This window comes from Berghia stephanieae, chromosome 15, assembly GCF_034508935.2.
Source record: "Berghia stephanieae isolate SIO BIC M18660-M18661 chromosome 15, UCSD_Bste_1.3, whole genome shotgun sequence".
In the NCBI taxonomy this organism is placed as follows: Eukaryota; Metazoa; Mollusca; class Gastropoda; order Nudibranchia; family Aeolidiidae; genus Berghia; species Berghia stephanieae.
This window is the reverse complement of record NC_088374.1, coordinates 7,146,431-7,163,930: the sequence shown is the minus strand read 5'-3', so window position 1 is coordinate 7,163,930 and position 17,500 is coordinate 7,146,431. Positions and strand designations below refer to the sequence as shown.

At 34.8% G+C, this 17,500-nt stretch overlaps 1 protein-coding gene across 40 annotated transcripts in view; it reads right to left on the bottom strand.

Annotated features, from left to right (window-relative positions):
• The window catches only part of LOC144960484 (uncharacterized), a 389,259-nt gene that overhangs the window by 33,107 nt on the left and 338,652 nt on the right, over positions 1 to 17,500 (bottom strand). For 22 of the 40 annotated variants that reach the window (XM_078893622.1, XM_078893623.1, XM_078893628.1 and 19 more), the window contains 4 exons: positions 15,881 to 15,934; positions 13,168 to 13,230; positions 12,330 to 12,471; positions 4,618 to 4,784 (listed from right to left, as the gene is read on the bottom strand). In XM_078893622.1, coding sequence (XP_078749748.1) covers positions 4,618 to 4,784; positions 12,330 to 12,471; positions 13,168 to 13,230; positions 15,881 to 15,934 — 426 coding nt within the window. Of the gene's footprint in view, positions 1 to 326; positions 375 to 4,617; positions 4,785 to 12,329; positions 12,472 to 13,167; positions 13,231 to 15,880; positions 15,935 to 17,500 lie in introns of all 40 variants that reach the window. The other 18 variants (XM_078893600.1, XM_078893615.1, XM_078893613.1 and 15 more) reach the window with 1 other exon arrangement.

The following is a 17,500-nucleotide window of genomic DNA, read 5'->3' as shown; positions in this document are numbered from 1 at the left end:
AGGGTCGCCAGAATTTCAGTTCTCTTGTCAATGGAGACACTCTATCAATACTCTTGTCACAAGGCAAATCGGTACAGCTATGTGGCCAGCAGCACTGGTGGAACATTTGAACTTTCGTAGGTTGGGGAATACTAGTTTCTTTTTTTAAAAATTGAATACACCTTCCTTTCGCCACGGTATTATTAGACCCTGTTGCCAAGGGATTCCATGGAGGAATGTTATAGACAAATCCATCAAACAGGATGTCTAATGTCAACAGGAATCACCCATGGTGTCCAAAGGTACTGGCTAGTAAATGACAATAATAAGAGATAATGGAGACTTGCCATGGTTTCGTTATATCCAAACTGTCGTTGTATCCAGGGTGTTGTATCCTAATTGAACAGTACAAAAAACAATAGATTATATAAAGCTTTTAGCATCGATTCAACAACACAACCGAAGCTGTTCACTTCAATATATCCTCAATAATCTACGTCCATCTCCAATAGCGGATAGAGAGAAATGAATGGATACATAAGTGTGTGAGTGTGTGTGTGCGTGTGTGTGCAAGAGCTTTTTCTCCAGGTAAATCATTTATAGGTATTCAGTTATTACATTTTCTATTAAAGTTACAGGGATGAAATTTACCAAATATCGTGGTAAGCAATAAGTTGCATTGTTAAATAATTTTGAAAAATAACTTGTAAAGAGCTTTCCCCAGTAGATTGTTCAAGATGTTTAACTCATAGTTTTAGCATTAAAACATGAATCAAATTTATCAAAAGGCGTAGGTTTTTATCTCACGCCATCTACAAAATAAATGATTTAATTTTGTGTGAAGTCAAGACCATAGCTCTCCCACTTTGGATTAGAACAATCCCTAGCACTTTCGTGGAGTCCCACGCGCTGAAAATAAGTTGCATTTTAAGTGTCACAAGAATTTGTACGTTAAACATTTTAAAGGCCCAACAAAACAATCATTCTTATCTCTTATGTCTCATTGAGATGAATTATATTCTTTTTTTCTGATTCCATGAAATAGAAACCAAGGCGTACAGCCATCTGAGCAGATTTTTTTCTTTTCGACTATATAATGTCAATGCATTGAAATTTATAACGCAAAAACAAAGTTTTCAAAATTTAAAAGGAAAGCCAGTTGTTTGTATATAGTTATACGGACATGACCCATAATTACTGAGTTAATACATGTGATACCCAAATTCAGTCCCTTGATTGGTGACAAAGTAACAAATACTAAACATGCAAACACACACACACACACACACACACACACACACACATACTGGACTATTATTCAGCGTTATGGCTTGTCTTGTCTTTTTTTATTGGTACATATGATTTTGTCTTGTTTTGTCTTTTTGGATTTTTTTTTTTTTTTTTGATTTTTTAAAGTTGTTTTATTTGCCAGTTTCTTAATTCGTAGAGAAAGTCCAGTGTCCGTAAACTGCTTGTCCTTAGAATGAGGTTCACTTTGGACAAAACTAACAATTTTACCAACCCCAAATCTCTAATGGTCTTTAGTGTCAAAATGGAAGGGAGACTCAAGAGCCATCTTATGATTCAAAGAGTTATTGAAGTAAATGTAACAGCAAATAATATTGCGTCCACAGGCATTATATTTAGAGACACTTTCTAGGAAACCTATGTAGTTTTCAAATACTGAAAATAGCCGAGTAATATCTTAATCAAACGGACTTGGATTTTTAGTGGATAAATTTTGAAAAAAAAAAATTGTTAGTGAGCAATGAAGTTGTAATAGCAGTCACGCTAACCAAAAATAGTGATTTGCAAGTGCTGTTTGGTGTAACGGTGTACATTTATTTTTGTGCACCATTTATACCAAAGTGTCGAAAGGCGATGACGTATATACTGTAGACATAATATCATGTAGCATGCACAATGAGTATACGGCAACATTAAGTGAATTGGTGCAAAAAAACATCATCTACATGGTTATTTACGTTTTAGAGATTGAGTGGAAAGCAACGCTTGTTGTTATTGAGACTTTCAACTGTGCCAAGTTTTATTTATTAAATAATAAAGCTAAGAAAAGTTTTATAGGTCGATGTTAAGAATCGTTCTACTACTTGCTAACCATTCATGTTAATGTCAGCCAAAAGCAAAGATGGTCTGTTTTAAGTTGCCTTTAATCTTATGCAAAAGTTTTCAAATTGATAAATTAAGCGCTCAACCTCAACCAAATAAGCAGTCTAAAAGTTCCGTTGTATGTTTATAACTTAAGAACAAAAAAAGTTCAAGAAATCTTCTCCAAAACTGTAAAAACCTAAAGCAAAGCATGAAATGAAACTAGTAAAGGAGAAAAAAATTAAAGTTAATAAGTTTTTTTCATCTCAGGGCATTTTCTGAAAAGAGCTCTCTGTGTTTTGGAGAATATGTCACAATAAAAGTGAATAAATTAGTTGTTTTTTTTTCAGAAACGAAACAAAATAATAAAGACAGGCAGTCTATGTGCCTTACCTAACTATTTCAAGAAATACAAAAACAAAAGAAGAAGAAATGGAATAGTGGAAACGAATACCAGATATTTAAATAATATTTGACAAACTCACTATTTAGTAAAAGGGCATTGGTCTCAAAACTATCTTTTTTAAGTGGAACAAACAGATGGTGTTATGAGTGCATAACGAACTAATTTTCAATTTAACTCAATTTATATATCCAGGAAGCATTTTCCAAAGGCACAACTGTAGGCCGTGCCCTAAAACTTGTCTTTTAGTCAGATTTTTAAAAGGAGAAATAAATGTTTTATCATAAAATTTAAGTTAAAATGTCCGTGTGGATCGTTAGATTTTTTATTCCTATTCAGATCGAGAAGATTTATTCCATATTTCATATTAGCATTTTTTCAAACAACAAATAACTTAAGATGACACTCAATCATTCACAGAAATACTCCATAAATCGCAGGATTTATGAATAGTGGAACGTCATTCACAATAATTGTAGATGTCACCTCGTGTGTTCCAATCTTCTTATTGGGCTTGTAAGGCTTCCTACATTTGCTCAGAATATAATAATATCTGTTATAGAGTCGTTGATCAGGACGTCCAACGTTTTTTTTCTCCAGTCTTAGTCATTTGTTTTTGCAGCAGTATTGCTGAATTTATGCCAATGGTAACGAGTACATATTTTTTGTTGTTTTCTCTTGAACGTTTAATCTCAGAATGTTCTTGTATCAGCACACTTCAAAAAAACAATAATCCTTTTAGCAGCTTCGTTGTTGAAACGCAATGATTCACAACCATTTAGCTGTTGGATTTACAGTGCATTTCATGGTCTTTATTTCTGTTTTTGAGTACTGCCTTTTCCAATATGTTGATTTTATAGTTTACAAAAATCTACTTGTAGTTAAATATTTACTGCAAAAATGGCTGGGCCTTATTATTATTCTCTTCTTCTTCTTCTTCTTCTTCTTCTTCTTCTTCTTCTTCTTCTTCTTCTTCTTCTTTTTCTTCTTCTTCTTCTTTAATTTAGGTTAAAGTTTCATACTGAAGATTGTATGGTTGTCTTTTCAGTAACAGGATTTTTAGAGTGAAGCAGGGAGCGATTCTTTGAAGTCAACAGTAGAAAGGACTTGTTTGCAAGTGTTTGGTAGGAAGTTCCAAAGTAGGATGGTGGAGGGGAAGAAAGAGTAAAAACGATAATTTGTTCTTTAGTGGGGGATTTCAAAATTAAAAGCTGAGTTTCTTGTTTTGCTGTTGTTCCGTTTGAAATGGCTAGTTGGAATTTCGAGATTTCTTTTGTGCTTTGTGGAAAACAAGGAGTTTGTTGATGGATCGTCTTTCATGTAACGGTTTCCAATGGAGATCCTTTATGAGATGAATTACACTTATATCTCGCTCATAGTTTTCACTGACAAATCTGGCCGCCCGACGTTGGACTTTTTCTAGCTCGTTGATATCTTCTTCTTCTCCTTCTCCTCATCCTCCTCCTCCTGCTTCTTTTCATTCTTCTCCAACTTCCATTGGTTAGATTAGAAAACCCTTTTTATCAATATAAAAGTATTCCAGAATCTTCTAAGATCTATTTTCAATCTTCTGCATTGAACAAACTTCTCATAAACAATCATAATATATTTCTCTTCTCTTCTAGCAAGTTTGAGGAAATAAGATGGGAAGATGTTATTATTGATAAAGATTTGATTTTACATGGTTCGTTTCCTTAACTGTCTTGATTGAAATAGAGATTGTTGTAATGACCTTAGACTGCACTTCTAGAGAACCTGAGAAAAATGACATATTTCTTTTTACCTTTTTCTATTCTTTTTTTTAATTTTATTTTGCAGACATATTTTAATTTCGTCATTTTGTACTGATATTCGACGACGATACATTTCAACATTCCGTTTCCAGGCGTTCCTCAGCGCTATGTTTCTACTTTTACTTTGCCAAAGCCAATGAAAATGGGATATCTTTTTATTTTGAATTCAAAAGTTGGGTCTTAAAAATGATGATTATCACAAACTGGACGATTATTCATTTAAAAGTTCTGAAAGTTCAAAGTAAAAAAAAAGAAAGAAAAAAAAAAGAAAGTAGAGATAAAAACATATGTCTTGTTGTCATCTGTCTACAATCACAAAGAAAAAATACTAACCCGAAGAGGTATTTGGCCCAAAGCCGCAGGGTGATGTGGAAGGATAGCCGGGTGGGGGAGGGCACCCGGTGGAGGTGGCGCCGGTGCAAGCTCTGCAAATTGTGCTAGAGTGGCAGGAGGCGCCCAAGCTTCTGGCCCCCCGGGGAAAAATGCGGGACCCAGCTCCTCTGTGAATTGTGATGGGTTGGTGTATATGGAAAGTGGAGGGGTGGGGGAATGAGGGGAAGTTTGGTGAGAAAAAAAAGGGTGGTGGTGTTGGTGGAGGTCGTGGATGGTAACCGTGGTGGTAGTGGGGGTGTTGGGGGAGAAAAGTAACAAATTAAATAAATAAAGGGTGACGAAAGGTGAGATTTTAAATTGCTTTTATATTTAGCTTAATTAATGGTAGTAGTGGTAGTGAAAGTAGTAGTAGTAGTAGTAATTGTGGTGGTGGAGGTAGTGTAGTGGTAGTAGTAATGGTGGTAGTAGTGAGAGTGAATGTGGCGGCGGTGGTCGTGGTGGTAGTGGCGTCGGTGGACGTGAGTGGCGATGGTAGTGGCGGTGGTGGGTGGCGTGTGTATAAGGCGGAAGAAAATTGTACAAAAAGGAAAATAAATTAAAAATTTCAAAGTTGCAATCATAATTCCAATTGTGAAATTATATGAAACTAATGGAATACTGAAGGAAGCGAGCGAGCAGTGAGGGTTAAATCAAAGAACATAAATATATTAAGATATTTAGGAAACTTCAGTCGAAAAAAAGGATAGGAAGATAGACAACTGAACAAGCAACAAACCAGATTAAACTAAATAAAACAATAATTCTAAAAGGTTGGAGAACGATACCAGAGGACGAGTTTGATAGAAAAATGAAAATAGTCATCATTTCAATTTTCAAGAACAAATTTAGCACCTGCAGGTTTGTTTGAATAAAATGTTGCCATATTGTCAAACAAACAAAAACTCTGGCATTTGAGTATATGAATATTAAAACCTCCTCTCCCTTTTTTTTTTTTTTTTTTTTTTTTTTTTTGCCTCTCCTCTGCACACTACCATACTTCTTTCTTCTTCTTCTTCTTCTTCTTCTTCTTCTTCTTCTTCTTCTTCTTCTTCTTCTTCTTCTTCTTCTTCTTCTTCTTCTTCTTCTTCTTCTTCTTCTTCTTCTTCTCTTCTTCTTCTTCTTCTTCTTCTTTCTTCTTTCTTCTTCTTCTTCTTCTCTTCTTCTTCTTCTTCTTCTTCTTCTTCTTCTTCTTCTTCTTCTTTTCTTCTTCTTCTTCTTCTTCTTCTTCTTCTTCTTCTTCTTCTTCTTCTTCTTCTTCTTCTTCTTTTCTTCTTCTTCTTCTTCTTCTTCTTCTTCTTCTTTCTTCTTCTTCTTCTTCTTCTTCTTCTTCTTCTTCTTCTTCTTCTTCTTCTTCTTCTTCTTCTTCTTCTTCTTCTTCTTCTTCTTCTTCTTCTTTCTTCTTCTTCTTCTTCTTCTTCTTCTTCTTCTTCTTCTTCTTCTTCTTTCTTCTTCTTCTTCTTTCTTCTTCTTCTTCTTCTTCTTCTTCTTCTTCTTCTTCTTCTTCTTCTTCTTCTTCTTCTTCTCTTCTTCTCCTCCTCCTCCTCCTCCTCCTCCTCCTCCTCCTCCTCCTCTCTCCTCCTCCTCCTCCTCCTCCTCCTCCTCCTCCTCCTCCTCCTCCTCCTCCTCCTCCTCCTCGCTCTCTCTTTCTCATTTCATTGGCTAAACATAAATAGGAAAATGTGTGTCTTTATTGATTAACTGCAATTGGGAAGATGTCACTATTTTTTCCTCCGTTATATATTGTGAACACCGAGAAAATCCCTCTGAGTAAATATGTTTATATAATAGGGAAGAAGAAAGAAAAGGATGCTGATATTTCTTTATTCTTAAAAGTCACTAATACACTGTCAAGAAGAATCGGGAATATTATTCCACACTAAACTGTAAAAGGTTTGATTAGAAGCAATTATATGGTGAGCCTTAGAATTCACCCCTGTGGTACTCATGACGAAGCCATTCGACCAATGTTGATTTTTCCTAAATTTGAGTCGAGCATATCTTCATTTACTTGATCCTGTTCTGTTATTCATTAGTTTGAAGGGAAAAACGTTTTAAATGACGTTTTCAATGTTACCTTCTCTTTATCAAACGCAGTTGGAAAGTCTAGTGAAACAATGTGGGCTTTTATTTTCTATACTGTCCATTCAGAGATGGACGATTAAATGATCGACGTAAACATTTCTTCAAGGTGTAGTTTTGCATAGATTAACAATTGAAGTATTTTATTGCTTAATTCAAAGTGCAAATTATCACAAGATAAGACTATTTAATGAAGGCAAATAAGGCAAATGTCTCTCAAATATCCAGGCAATTCGCTATTTTAAAAAAGACAAAGCAGGGTGCAATTCCATTGTTGATGAAAATGAAATAAATTTTGAAAGTGAAAGATAAATCAAAAGTATAGAAAAAAAATATCTGATAAACAAAATCCAATAGACAGTGGATAGAGGATGGCAAAAATAATCGAGAAAGAACAAAAAACATAGAAAGAAGAAATGAAAGTAAGAAAAAAGAAAAAGGTTTATTAAAAGTTGTTAGTGTTAGTTCTGCAGTGAACGGCCCCAAATAAGATGAGTTTAAATATATAGAATGTGTTGTATGAATGAACAAAAGAACTAAAAACAACATATACTATAAGACAACCACAAAAGATAACAAATAACAGACATGATATTTATTCAAGACATTCTGACGTTCACGGAGAAAGGGCGGGGAAAGATTTGGTTGTAAATATCAGTCCATATGACCACAGTTAAATGAATAAAATAAGACGAGCGACTTCAAACCCACGAAAACGCTCATTTTCTAACCATTTAGGAAGCAGCTGCTGAAACGCGCTCCTATTGAAATTGCATTTACTTAGTTCCAAGTCTGTGTGTGTATTGTATAAGTGATCTCGTTGTTACTTATAGATGCCACGATAAAATGGTGGGGGGTGGGGGGGGGGGTGTTTGTGTTAACAATATTGAATGTTTCAAAAATTGAATTATTGAAACGTCGATGTAGGGTTGTTCTATATAATGCGGTCGTGTTGATGGTTGTGGTAGTTAAAGTGGAGGTTGTGGATGTTTTGAAAAGTGGTAAAATTAGTGGGAGGTATGGTATAGGAGTGTTTGTATTAACAATATTGAATGTGTGAAAAATTAAATTCTCGAAACTCGATGCCGGGTTGTGATTCCATAGAATGTGGTCATGTTGATGGTTGTTGTGGTAGTTAATGTTGAGGTCGTGGATTGTTTTGAAAGGTGGTGAAATTAGTGGTAGATGCGGAATTCGTGTGATGATGGAATTGTTGGTCGGTATCGTGCTTGCATTCGATTCATGATGATGTTTTGTGTCTTGTGAATATCAAGTTGTTATGATATGGGTGATGATGATGATGATGATGATGATGATGATGATGATGATGATGATGATGATAATGATGATGATGATGATGATGATGATAGTAGCAGTGAAAAACGATTGTAATAATGGCTGAAGGTGGTGTTGATAGTGGCAAGGTGGTGATGGTGTTTTACATTTCATTTAAAACATATTTTCATTTTAAAAATTACCGCCACTAATAATAATAATAATAATAATAATAATAATAATAATAATAATAATGATAATGATAATGATAATAATAATAATAATAATAATAATAATAATAATAATAATAATAATAATAATAGATAATAATAATAATAATAATAATAATAATAATAATAAAAATAATAATAATAATAATAATAATAATAATAATAATAATAATAATAATAATAATAATAATAATAATAATAATAATAATAATAATAATAACAATGACAGTTACATCCATACAAACATACCAAACAATAACAACCCATCTATATAATAAAGGAAAACAGACAATACAATCCTGACACCCTTTCTAAGAAGAACACCAGAGGCTGAGACTTCCTAATGTCACATTCATTGCCTGACGATTCCTTTAAAAATAAGTTACAATACGAGTGGACTGCCTTCAATGTGGAAGAAAAGTGGTGACATCAAACCCTCCACTCTTTTGGTTCTAAACAAAATGAATATAACAACTTCAAAACAAAAGAAGAAAATACCAAACACGGAACGGTTTGGGCTCAAAACCCTTCTTCAGCCAACAACATGAAAACAATAGACATATATATTTAGGTCTTTATTGGGTTTTTTTGTTGTTGTTGGCTGAATAAGGTTTTGGTCCCGAAACGTTCCGTGTTTGGTATTTCGTTCTTTTTAAAATAAAAAAAAGCTTTTATGTCCATTTTTGTTTATCACCTTTTACAGTCCACAGCTTCTAGCACCTGGTATCACTTTGACTCTTTTGGTTCCTCAATCCTTGGAAGTGTGTATGTGACCAGTCCTTCGGAGGACTAACAATGATAGCTTACATAATAAATAAAGGTGGCATAACTTTTTCAGTTACAAGATGTTTAGACAGATTCTTAGGATTACGGGACGTAAAAGTTAAATGATGTGGAATCTTTATTGACAACCAGTATAATTTATTTAGACTAGAAAATAAGATGCCATCATTCTGAAAGCAGAAGATGAATTTCACAAGGTATGTATGTATTTAGTCCTCTGTAAGAGTGGTTTTACACTTCCAATGAAATAGGAACCAGTTTATTTTGACATCACACTTTTCTTTCCAATTGACAGTGAAGAGTGAGTTGTATACAATAATTGAGCTTTATATAGCGCAAGAGACAGTGAGGAATGGAGAGAGATAATTCATGCAGTATCCGAAGCCTGGACCAGGCATGGAACCTAGAAGAAGAAGATATAGCGCAATATCCACTAAATGTGCTCAAAGCGCTTTACAAGGGGTCCCTGGTCAACAGCAACATTTAACATGTAGAACGGAACATAACACCTGTTAGGCGATATTATAATTTTTCGGACAAAGACAGCGCTGTTAACGGCCGGGTACTCATTTTACACCTGAGTACGGTGAGAGAAAGTGAGTAAAGAGCCTTTTCCCAGGACTCAACTATGCGCCGAGCGCGAGGCTCGAACTCATGACCTTCCGATCCGAAAAGCAAGTGTCATACCACTAGACCACATAGCCGCACAATAGTACAACCAATGGGATCCTTTGTTACCTCGAGCAACTAAAACACCAACTCACTTTTCACTTTCTTTTGGTAGTCGTCACCATGTATTGCCAACTCATTTCTTTTTTAGAAAGTGTCAGGCTACGTCAGTTTGACAAAGGCTATCAACCAAGGATTTTAATCAAGAGCAAATCTCATATTGTCTATAATTCACTATTATATACAGGGGTCAGTCTAAACACAATGAGGGTGACACACGTACAGATAAAACGTATTGGAAACTCTAGAAAAGACTATCTCCAGACGGTCAACAGCGGTTGGGTTGTTCCTACTTTCGTTTTTTTGAGAACCAATCAAAATAGTTGAAATAATATAGCGTAGAGATAATTCAAAATATGACCAAAGTTACAGTGAATGACATAATCAGTCGGATGGTGAAAAGGTTTGAACTGAGATATTGTCAAGTGTAGTTGGAAAGTCATTTTTTACCTGTAGTTGGAAAGTCATTTTTTATCTAAACACAAAAAAACTCTCGAACCTGGGACCTCGCGATGTCTTCCACCAGGATTTGGAGCTTTTGACAAGACGAGTGTCGTTTAAATTGACTGATATTTAAATGACGAGTTTTCTGGCCAAATTTTTAATACGTGTCTATACAGAACTCACTCAACCTTAACTCCTACCATGTCCGTAGTTTACCCGGGTTACTTTTACCCCTTGCCTATTTATTACATTTTTTCTGAGACAAATTATAGGCGTAGTATCAAATCTAATGTTTTTAGTTTTTACATGTTTCTGATAGTTGAATAAAATTATGAGCACATGTTCATTTTTAATACATTTTTTTCCAATTTTGAAAAGTAGAAAACATTTCTAAAATTGGGTGTGTTAAAACACAATACTTTGAATTCAGTTATCAACGTTAGATTTACTCAAACATCCCACACAGCATTGGATTGCGACCTTTGACCAAAAACCATGCGACCACAAACCACATTATTCTGACTCGTTGCAGTAAAACTGAAAGTAATAATAATATGACCAAACAACCGCATTTGACCGTAGCCATCGTTAACTTATAGACTGTAACAGACCAAAAAATGACGTTAAAAGACAAGTCTTTGGCCACAAAAGAAAACAAGTCGTGAGTTGTATTCAATAATTCAACCAATATAAGCACTTGTTTCCTTGAGCGCTACCAAAGATAACTCGCTAGACGGCGCACAAACCTAAAAAACGACGTCAAACTAGAATATGTCCTCGAGGGTTCTAGTGTCGGGACATCGTTAACTTTTGCCTGACACTCGAACCCACTGGGGCTTATCTTTTTTTTTTTTAGCTTTGTTTAGTGCCTAGTGAGTTGTTTTTAGTAATGAAACAAGTGATCTCATTGGTTGAACTATTGAATACAACTCACGACTTGTTTTCTTTTGTAACCAAAGACTTGTCTTTTGATGTCATATTTTGGTCAGTGTGTCAGGCTATCAGTAAACTCTGGCTTCGATTTGACCGCCTATCAAACGTCTTTTTAGAGTTCCGTGCCGTTTTCTTCATTTTCCCCCGACTGTTCATGTGTCACCCTGGTTAAAACCTCCAAGTTGATATTAGTATGCTGTGAACAAAATAGTGCCATGCAATTATGATATTCGTTCACCACGAGTGCTTAATGGTGTTCACCTAAGACCAACAAAAAAAAATAAAGTATCAGAGATTTATAGATAGAATGAAGTTGACGTCACTCGGGTCTTTGTTATAGATTTTTTGGCATCCACGTTTCTGATTAATTCTCACTAAATGGTATTAACCAGACTATAAAACTTACAATAAAAATTCACGGTTGCACGTAGTTTTGTGTGTTGGTCCGTTATACTTCCGGATGGCAATGTTGTGAGTTTCTTAGCCCAGTACAAACTATTTATAGTCACATTCTCGTATGACGTGTAGATCATCGTGTGAGATCATACAAATGGCTAATTGTGAAAGGGTTATCATAGTGGGTAAACCGTTTACTGCAACATGCGTTTTGTTTACGTCAATAGCAACATTTCCATAATCAGCCGATCATGTGATACTTGCGTTATACGTGATAAGCGATACGCGGTTCGCAGAACGTAGTGTGTGGCTACAATGTTTCATGTAGTGACCTACGGGGTACCCAATTTGATGAAGTTGACATATTATTTCTGCTCTTTGTTGTTTTTAGACATCTGGCTTGGTGATTAGTTCTCACCTTAAGTCCCTCATACAAAGTATAAAAGTTAAAGGTCACTTATAATTTTGTAGGTTTGTAATATTCAACTGGCAGGCAGAACGGGAATATTTACTAAACGCATAGCATATTCCAAATTCTCGCATTAAACTATTTACCATAAAGAAAACAAAACAAAAAACAAAACAAAAATAAAGAAAGAAAAAATTTGAAATAAAATCTAAACATTCTTTAAAACAATAAGAAAACCTATGCTTTGGTAAACTTAGGCAGATATTGTTTTTCTTTAGCCTCACGAGTGTTTCATTTTTCTTTTAGTTATACTGAGCAGTTATGGTGGTGAACCCACGGCGTGTCTCAATGAAAACGAATCGTAATAAAACAATCGAAGGCCCGTTTGTACTTACGTCCTGTGATCGGGTGGATGATGGTGGCAGGGTGTGCTGGGGTGGGTTGTGGGGACGACTGCTTGGGTTTGGTGACCTTGGTGTTGGACTTGGCGAACTCTAACCTCAGGGTTTGAGGAAGGTCAGGGTCAAATCGGACGCCCTGGTTGAAAGAAAGAAAAGAAAAAGAAAACGATAGAAAATTGGATTCAATAGTCTGATGTCACGTCGCCCACACAAAGAAAATCGGTACTTTTTATTCTTCATGCTGGCGAGAACGTTTCATATGTCATGTGATCATAATGTATAAAAGTCAAAACATGATCACATTTATAATTTACAATTTTTTCTCCTTTGGATACACTTTTATGCTGGTCGGAAAAAATATTTCATACGGGCGTCCGCCATTGTTCCGATAGTTTAGAGCCAGTTACTAAGTTACCATGCGTCAATACGAGGGAAATGATGGCAGGACTGTTGAAGCGTATTAATATAGATTTTTTTTTAAGTCTTCGCTTCAGGTTATTGGGTTGCTTTCGGATCGGAATCTCCTTGGCGGTTCGAGCCTCGCTCGGGGCATAGTTGAGGCCTTAGAAAAAGCTCTTTACTCACATTCTCTCACAGTAATCAGGTGTAAAATGAGTAACTGGTCATCAACAGCGTGGTCTCTATCCCCCCGCCCCCCCCCCTTAAAAAAAGTATAATATCGCTTAACAGGCGTCATGTTCCTGTCCTACATGCTAAGTGTTGCTGTTGCCAACAAGGACCCCCTTGTAAAGCGCTTTGAGCACATTTAGCGAATATTGCGTTATATAAAATCTCAATTTTATCATTATATTTTTTAAGGATGCGTTCTTACTTGTAAGTCTTGCTTGGCGTTTTCGGCAGCCATTCTTGAGCTGAATGTGACGAACCCAACAGGCTGTCGAAGGGAAGGGGTAGAAACGTTATTGTCTATACAAAAGTTTCGGAATTGATATGAATTTTTAATGGTCAAAAATAAACAAATAAAATAAAGTATTAAAGAACGAAAAAGGGGTACAATATTAGGGCTCTCCTCCTCCTCCTCCTCTTCCTCCTCCTCCTCCTCCTTCTTCTTCTTCTTCTTCTTCTTCTTCTTTTTCTTCTTTTTCCTCCTCCTCCTCCTCCTCCTCCTCCTCCTCCTCCTCCTCCTCCTCCTCTTCCTCCTCCTCCTCCTCCTCCTCCTCCTCCTCCTCCTCCTTCTTCTTCTTCTTCTTCTAAGACTAAAGGCGAGTGCTATAACAACGGGTACAAAAGTAAAAGAAAAGATAGACAAATGAGGTTATGTTATAAAAAATATAAGCTTGATATGTCGAGATGATTTTATTAGAGGAGAGAAAAGCGCAGAGAGAGAGAGAGAGAGAGAGAGAGAGAGAGAGAGAGAGAGAGAGAGAGAGAAGGGGGGGGGTGCTAAAAACGTGCAAGCATTTAGTATTATCATAGATTAGAAATTACAAATATAGATATATATGAATATGGATAGGTTTTGAAATAAAATGACTATGTTTTGACAGTGGTGGGGATGGTAGTTGTAGTCATACAATGTGTAATATATGATGATGATGATGATGATGATGATGATGATGATGATGATGATGATGATGATGATGATGATGATGATGATGGTGATGATGATGACAAGGATGACGATGATGATGATGATGATGATGATGATGATGATGATGATGATGATGATGATGATGATGATGATGATGATGATGACGATGATGATGATAATAATGATAATGGTGTTGATGGTCCTGATGATAATGATAAATATGATAACGTTTATTTTACCACGCCTAGACATGCACTTACAATATTTCATTCTTTTTTTTTCAAATAAACTGAGATATTTCTTCACTAAACTGACATTCACGACTATCTATGTTGGTATTTTCATTTTATTTTAAATGTTTATATTTTCCAATTCTCCAGAGCTAGTTACAGATTTATAGGCTCAATATATTTACACGTAATCCGCTTATTTAACGACACCTTTACTAGTTATGGCCATTCTGAAATACGGGAACATCGAGTCTTCTGCAATTATTTAGAAATAATCAAAACTGAAAACGTGCAAGTAAATTAGATACTTAGTTTCTCTTTGATAGCATTCTCTTAATTCTTATTTTTTCAATTAAGATCAACTTGAAAATGGCTTCAAAATCTTCCATTCTATCAAACATATTATATAATAGCTTGGGCCTCGATAGAAAAGTCTGAGGACATTCAATTTAGAATTTTATTTCGAACAGAATTTTTTTCTTAACAATTCCTGCTATCTATGAATTGAAGGGAAATGACTTGACACCAAAGCAATAAAGACGATCAAACCTAAGACCAAATAAGACTTCTTTAAGATTTCAGGCTAAAAAAACTGTTTGACAATAATCCATATTATATAATTCCAGTCAAAGTTTCCTGACTAAAATGAAATAATGTGTTTTATCAATCTACGTAGACTTGTCAGTAAAGTTACATTTTTTAAAACTCTAAATTATGTCTTATTTTAAAAGTCTTCAAAATCCAATCAACATATTCTAGAAAGATATAATAATATTATATATCTCAAATATAATAATAGCTTGGGCCTGTATATCTACATCCTAATTAGAGAAGCTTACCGGTAATGATAATGATAATGATGGTAATGGTGATGATAACAGCGATACATTTTGTTTTTGAATAAGTTTTATGTCATTGGAATTTATAGAAACGTGATAATGATAATATGATGACATTATGATTATATATACACAGAACACCGAAAAATAAAAACAAATATAATACAAAACAATGACATACACAGCATGCAATCACACAGTTATATAAATGAATAGATTAATAAATAAAATACGCTAATTTGGCAACAGTTGATGTAAATAGTCAACGTTATGATTGAACTCATGTTTAAAGTTGTTTTTGTTTTTGTTTTTGTTTTTTCTTCTTTTTTTTTTTCTTTTTTTATTTGGGGGGGGGGGGGGTTGGAAGAAATATCAATTTCAAATTCAAGAAGTAATTTGATGAAATACAAAATCTCAATGCATTTGAACGATAACTACTAATACTGCATTTCTGCATTTGGCAGAAGTTTATAAAGCTGATTAGAACGAGTCAAATAAGGGACAGAGTACAGGCGTGTACAGCCTTCGTCTCACTAAACACATCAATTATCAATTCTCTTTAGTCGTTACTCAACCGGGAGCTATCGCTATCACTATCAGTGGTTTTATGTGTTAAAAGCATTTTTTTAAATAAAATAAAATAAAATTCCCTTTATTCATCCGATAGAGGAAATTTGCCTTTAGGGTCTATTCCAAGGGAAGACTGGAATAAACCAGGAGTCTGCTGAAATGCAGCGCCACAAAATGCGCTAAGGCGAGGTGAGGTGACTTGGTCAAGGCCACAAAGTGCAGTGGGAATTCGAACTTGGTACATTTCGGGTACGAAGCAAAGAGCCCTACGGTTGAGCCACGCTGCTGGGGACGCTCGTGTCCGATAAGGAACAACCTTTAACCTTTAAACCTGTGTCCAGTATCGATACTTACAGATGTGTTCTTGCCATTTTTGTTCGTGATTTTGAGCAAAGATCCATCGTAACCCTGCACGTCAGTGGCGTGGCGTGTAGTCAGTGGCGGTTGGTGATGTGAGCAATATGGGACAAAGGACGGCGTGAAGTTTGAAGTGATAAAAAAAAAGAAAGAAAACAAAAATTGCTTGTGAATACTTACGTGAAATATAAACATAATGAATGAGTCAATTAAATAAAAAATTAAAATAAATAAACATTTTATTAGATAAACAAGATTAAGCAAAAAGAAGATCACGCCCCCACCGTATCCCCAATGGTAAATACCATTTTTAATATAAATTTTATAATAAAAACATTTAGTCAAATTTTGAATCGAAAATTGTTAGTTGTATTTACCACAGTCAAATAAAATGTTCTCATTTTGCAACTCTATCTTTGACTCTCCCGCCTGCCGCAATGCGCATTTCAATTGCAAGGGGGGGGGGGGGGGGCTTATATTTTGCTTTATCTCTTCTAATAGAAAAAAAAAGTAAAAACACACCTAAACATTTTTTGTCCAAACTCTTGTGGAGTGATTGGATTTCCACACAAATACATAAATATGATGAAACATATAACAAAAACAACTATTTTAAACTGAAATATGAAACAAATAAAAATAAATAAATAAATAAAATATACATCGATAAATAAATAAACATAAACTGGTCGCTTGTCCACGAGGCCTTCGGTGATTGTAGTTATCATGTTGCACATTGCAGATACCCAATAAAAGATTTTTTTTTAACAAAAGAAACACGGAAACTGAAAATATTAAATACAGCAAACTAAAGAATACAAAATTAAAAAAATTTAGTGATTTTGATCTTTGAAATGATATCTCAAAAAACTGATTATAAATTTCGTTTATTTCTTGAACCACGTGTGAAATCAGACATTGGGAGCTGCTTGAATTATTTTTTTATAAAATATTTTTGGGGTTTTGTTTTAAAGAAGTCTAATCATTGCATGGCTTGAATCTGAAAAAGCAAGACAAAATTAGTGACTCAAAGTACAATCAGCAAAATGACCAAAGCATTCATGAAACAAACTTACTTAAAGTGACAAAAATCACCCCTGTCGTGAACTATTTACTATTAAGTGAATAAAGCAGTAGGAGTGACTTGTAAATAATGATGAAAACTGAGACTATGGCGTTCGTTGTTTGTCTGTCCATTTGTAAATGGCACATTTATGTCACTGGGGTTGATCTGATATTCCAATCCCTTCCATCCGCGGTATTTTATCTAGTTATCTAGATGGATTTATATCATGTCGAACTATGCCTGGTGTTCGATTAAAGAATATTTCACGTGTAAATGTTTGAAACGAACAAAGATATAAAGGTGTCTATTATGAATTGTGTTTGGTTTTGTTTTTGTTTTATTTTTAGTTTAAAAGGTTTCACCGCTTTTCCTGCCCCATCTATTTGAAAGGACTGGACAATAAAGTCTCGTGTAGCCAATAGAAAAGGCATGTACCACAAATAAGAATTCAGATAGAACAAAGCCAGTTTTTGTACTTGAATAAAGATTATAATCAATAACAACAAATCCATATTAATGTCACTAAAATTCCATCAACATTACAGTATAAT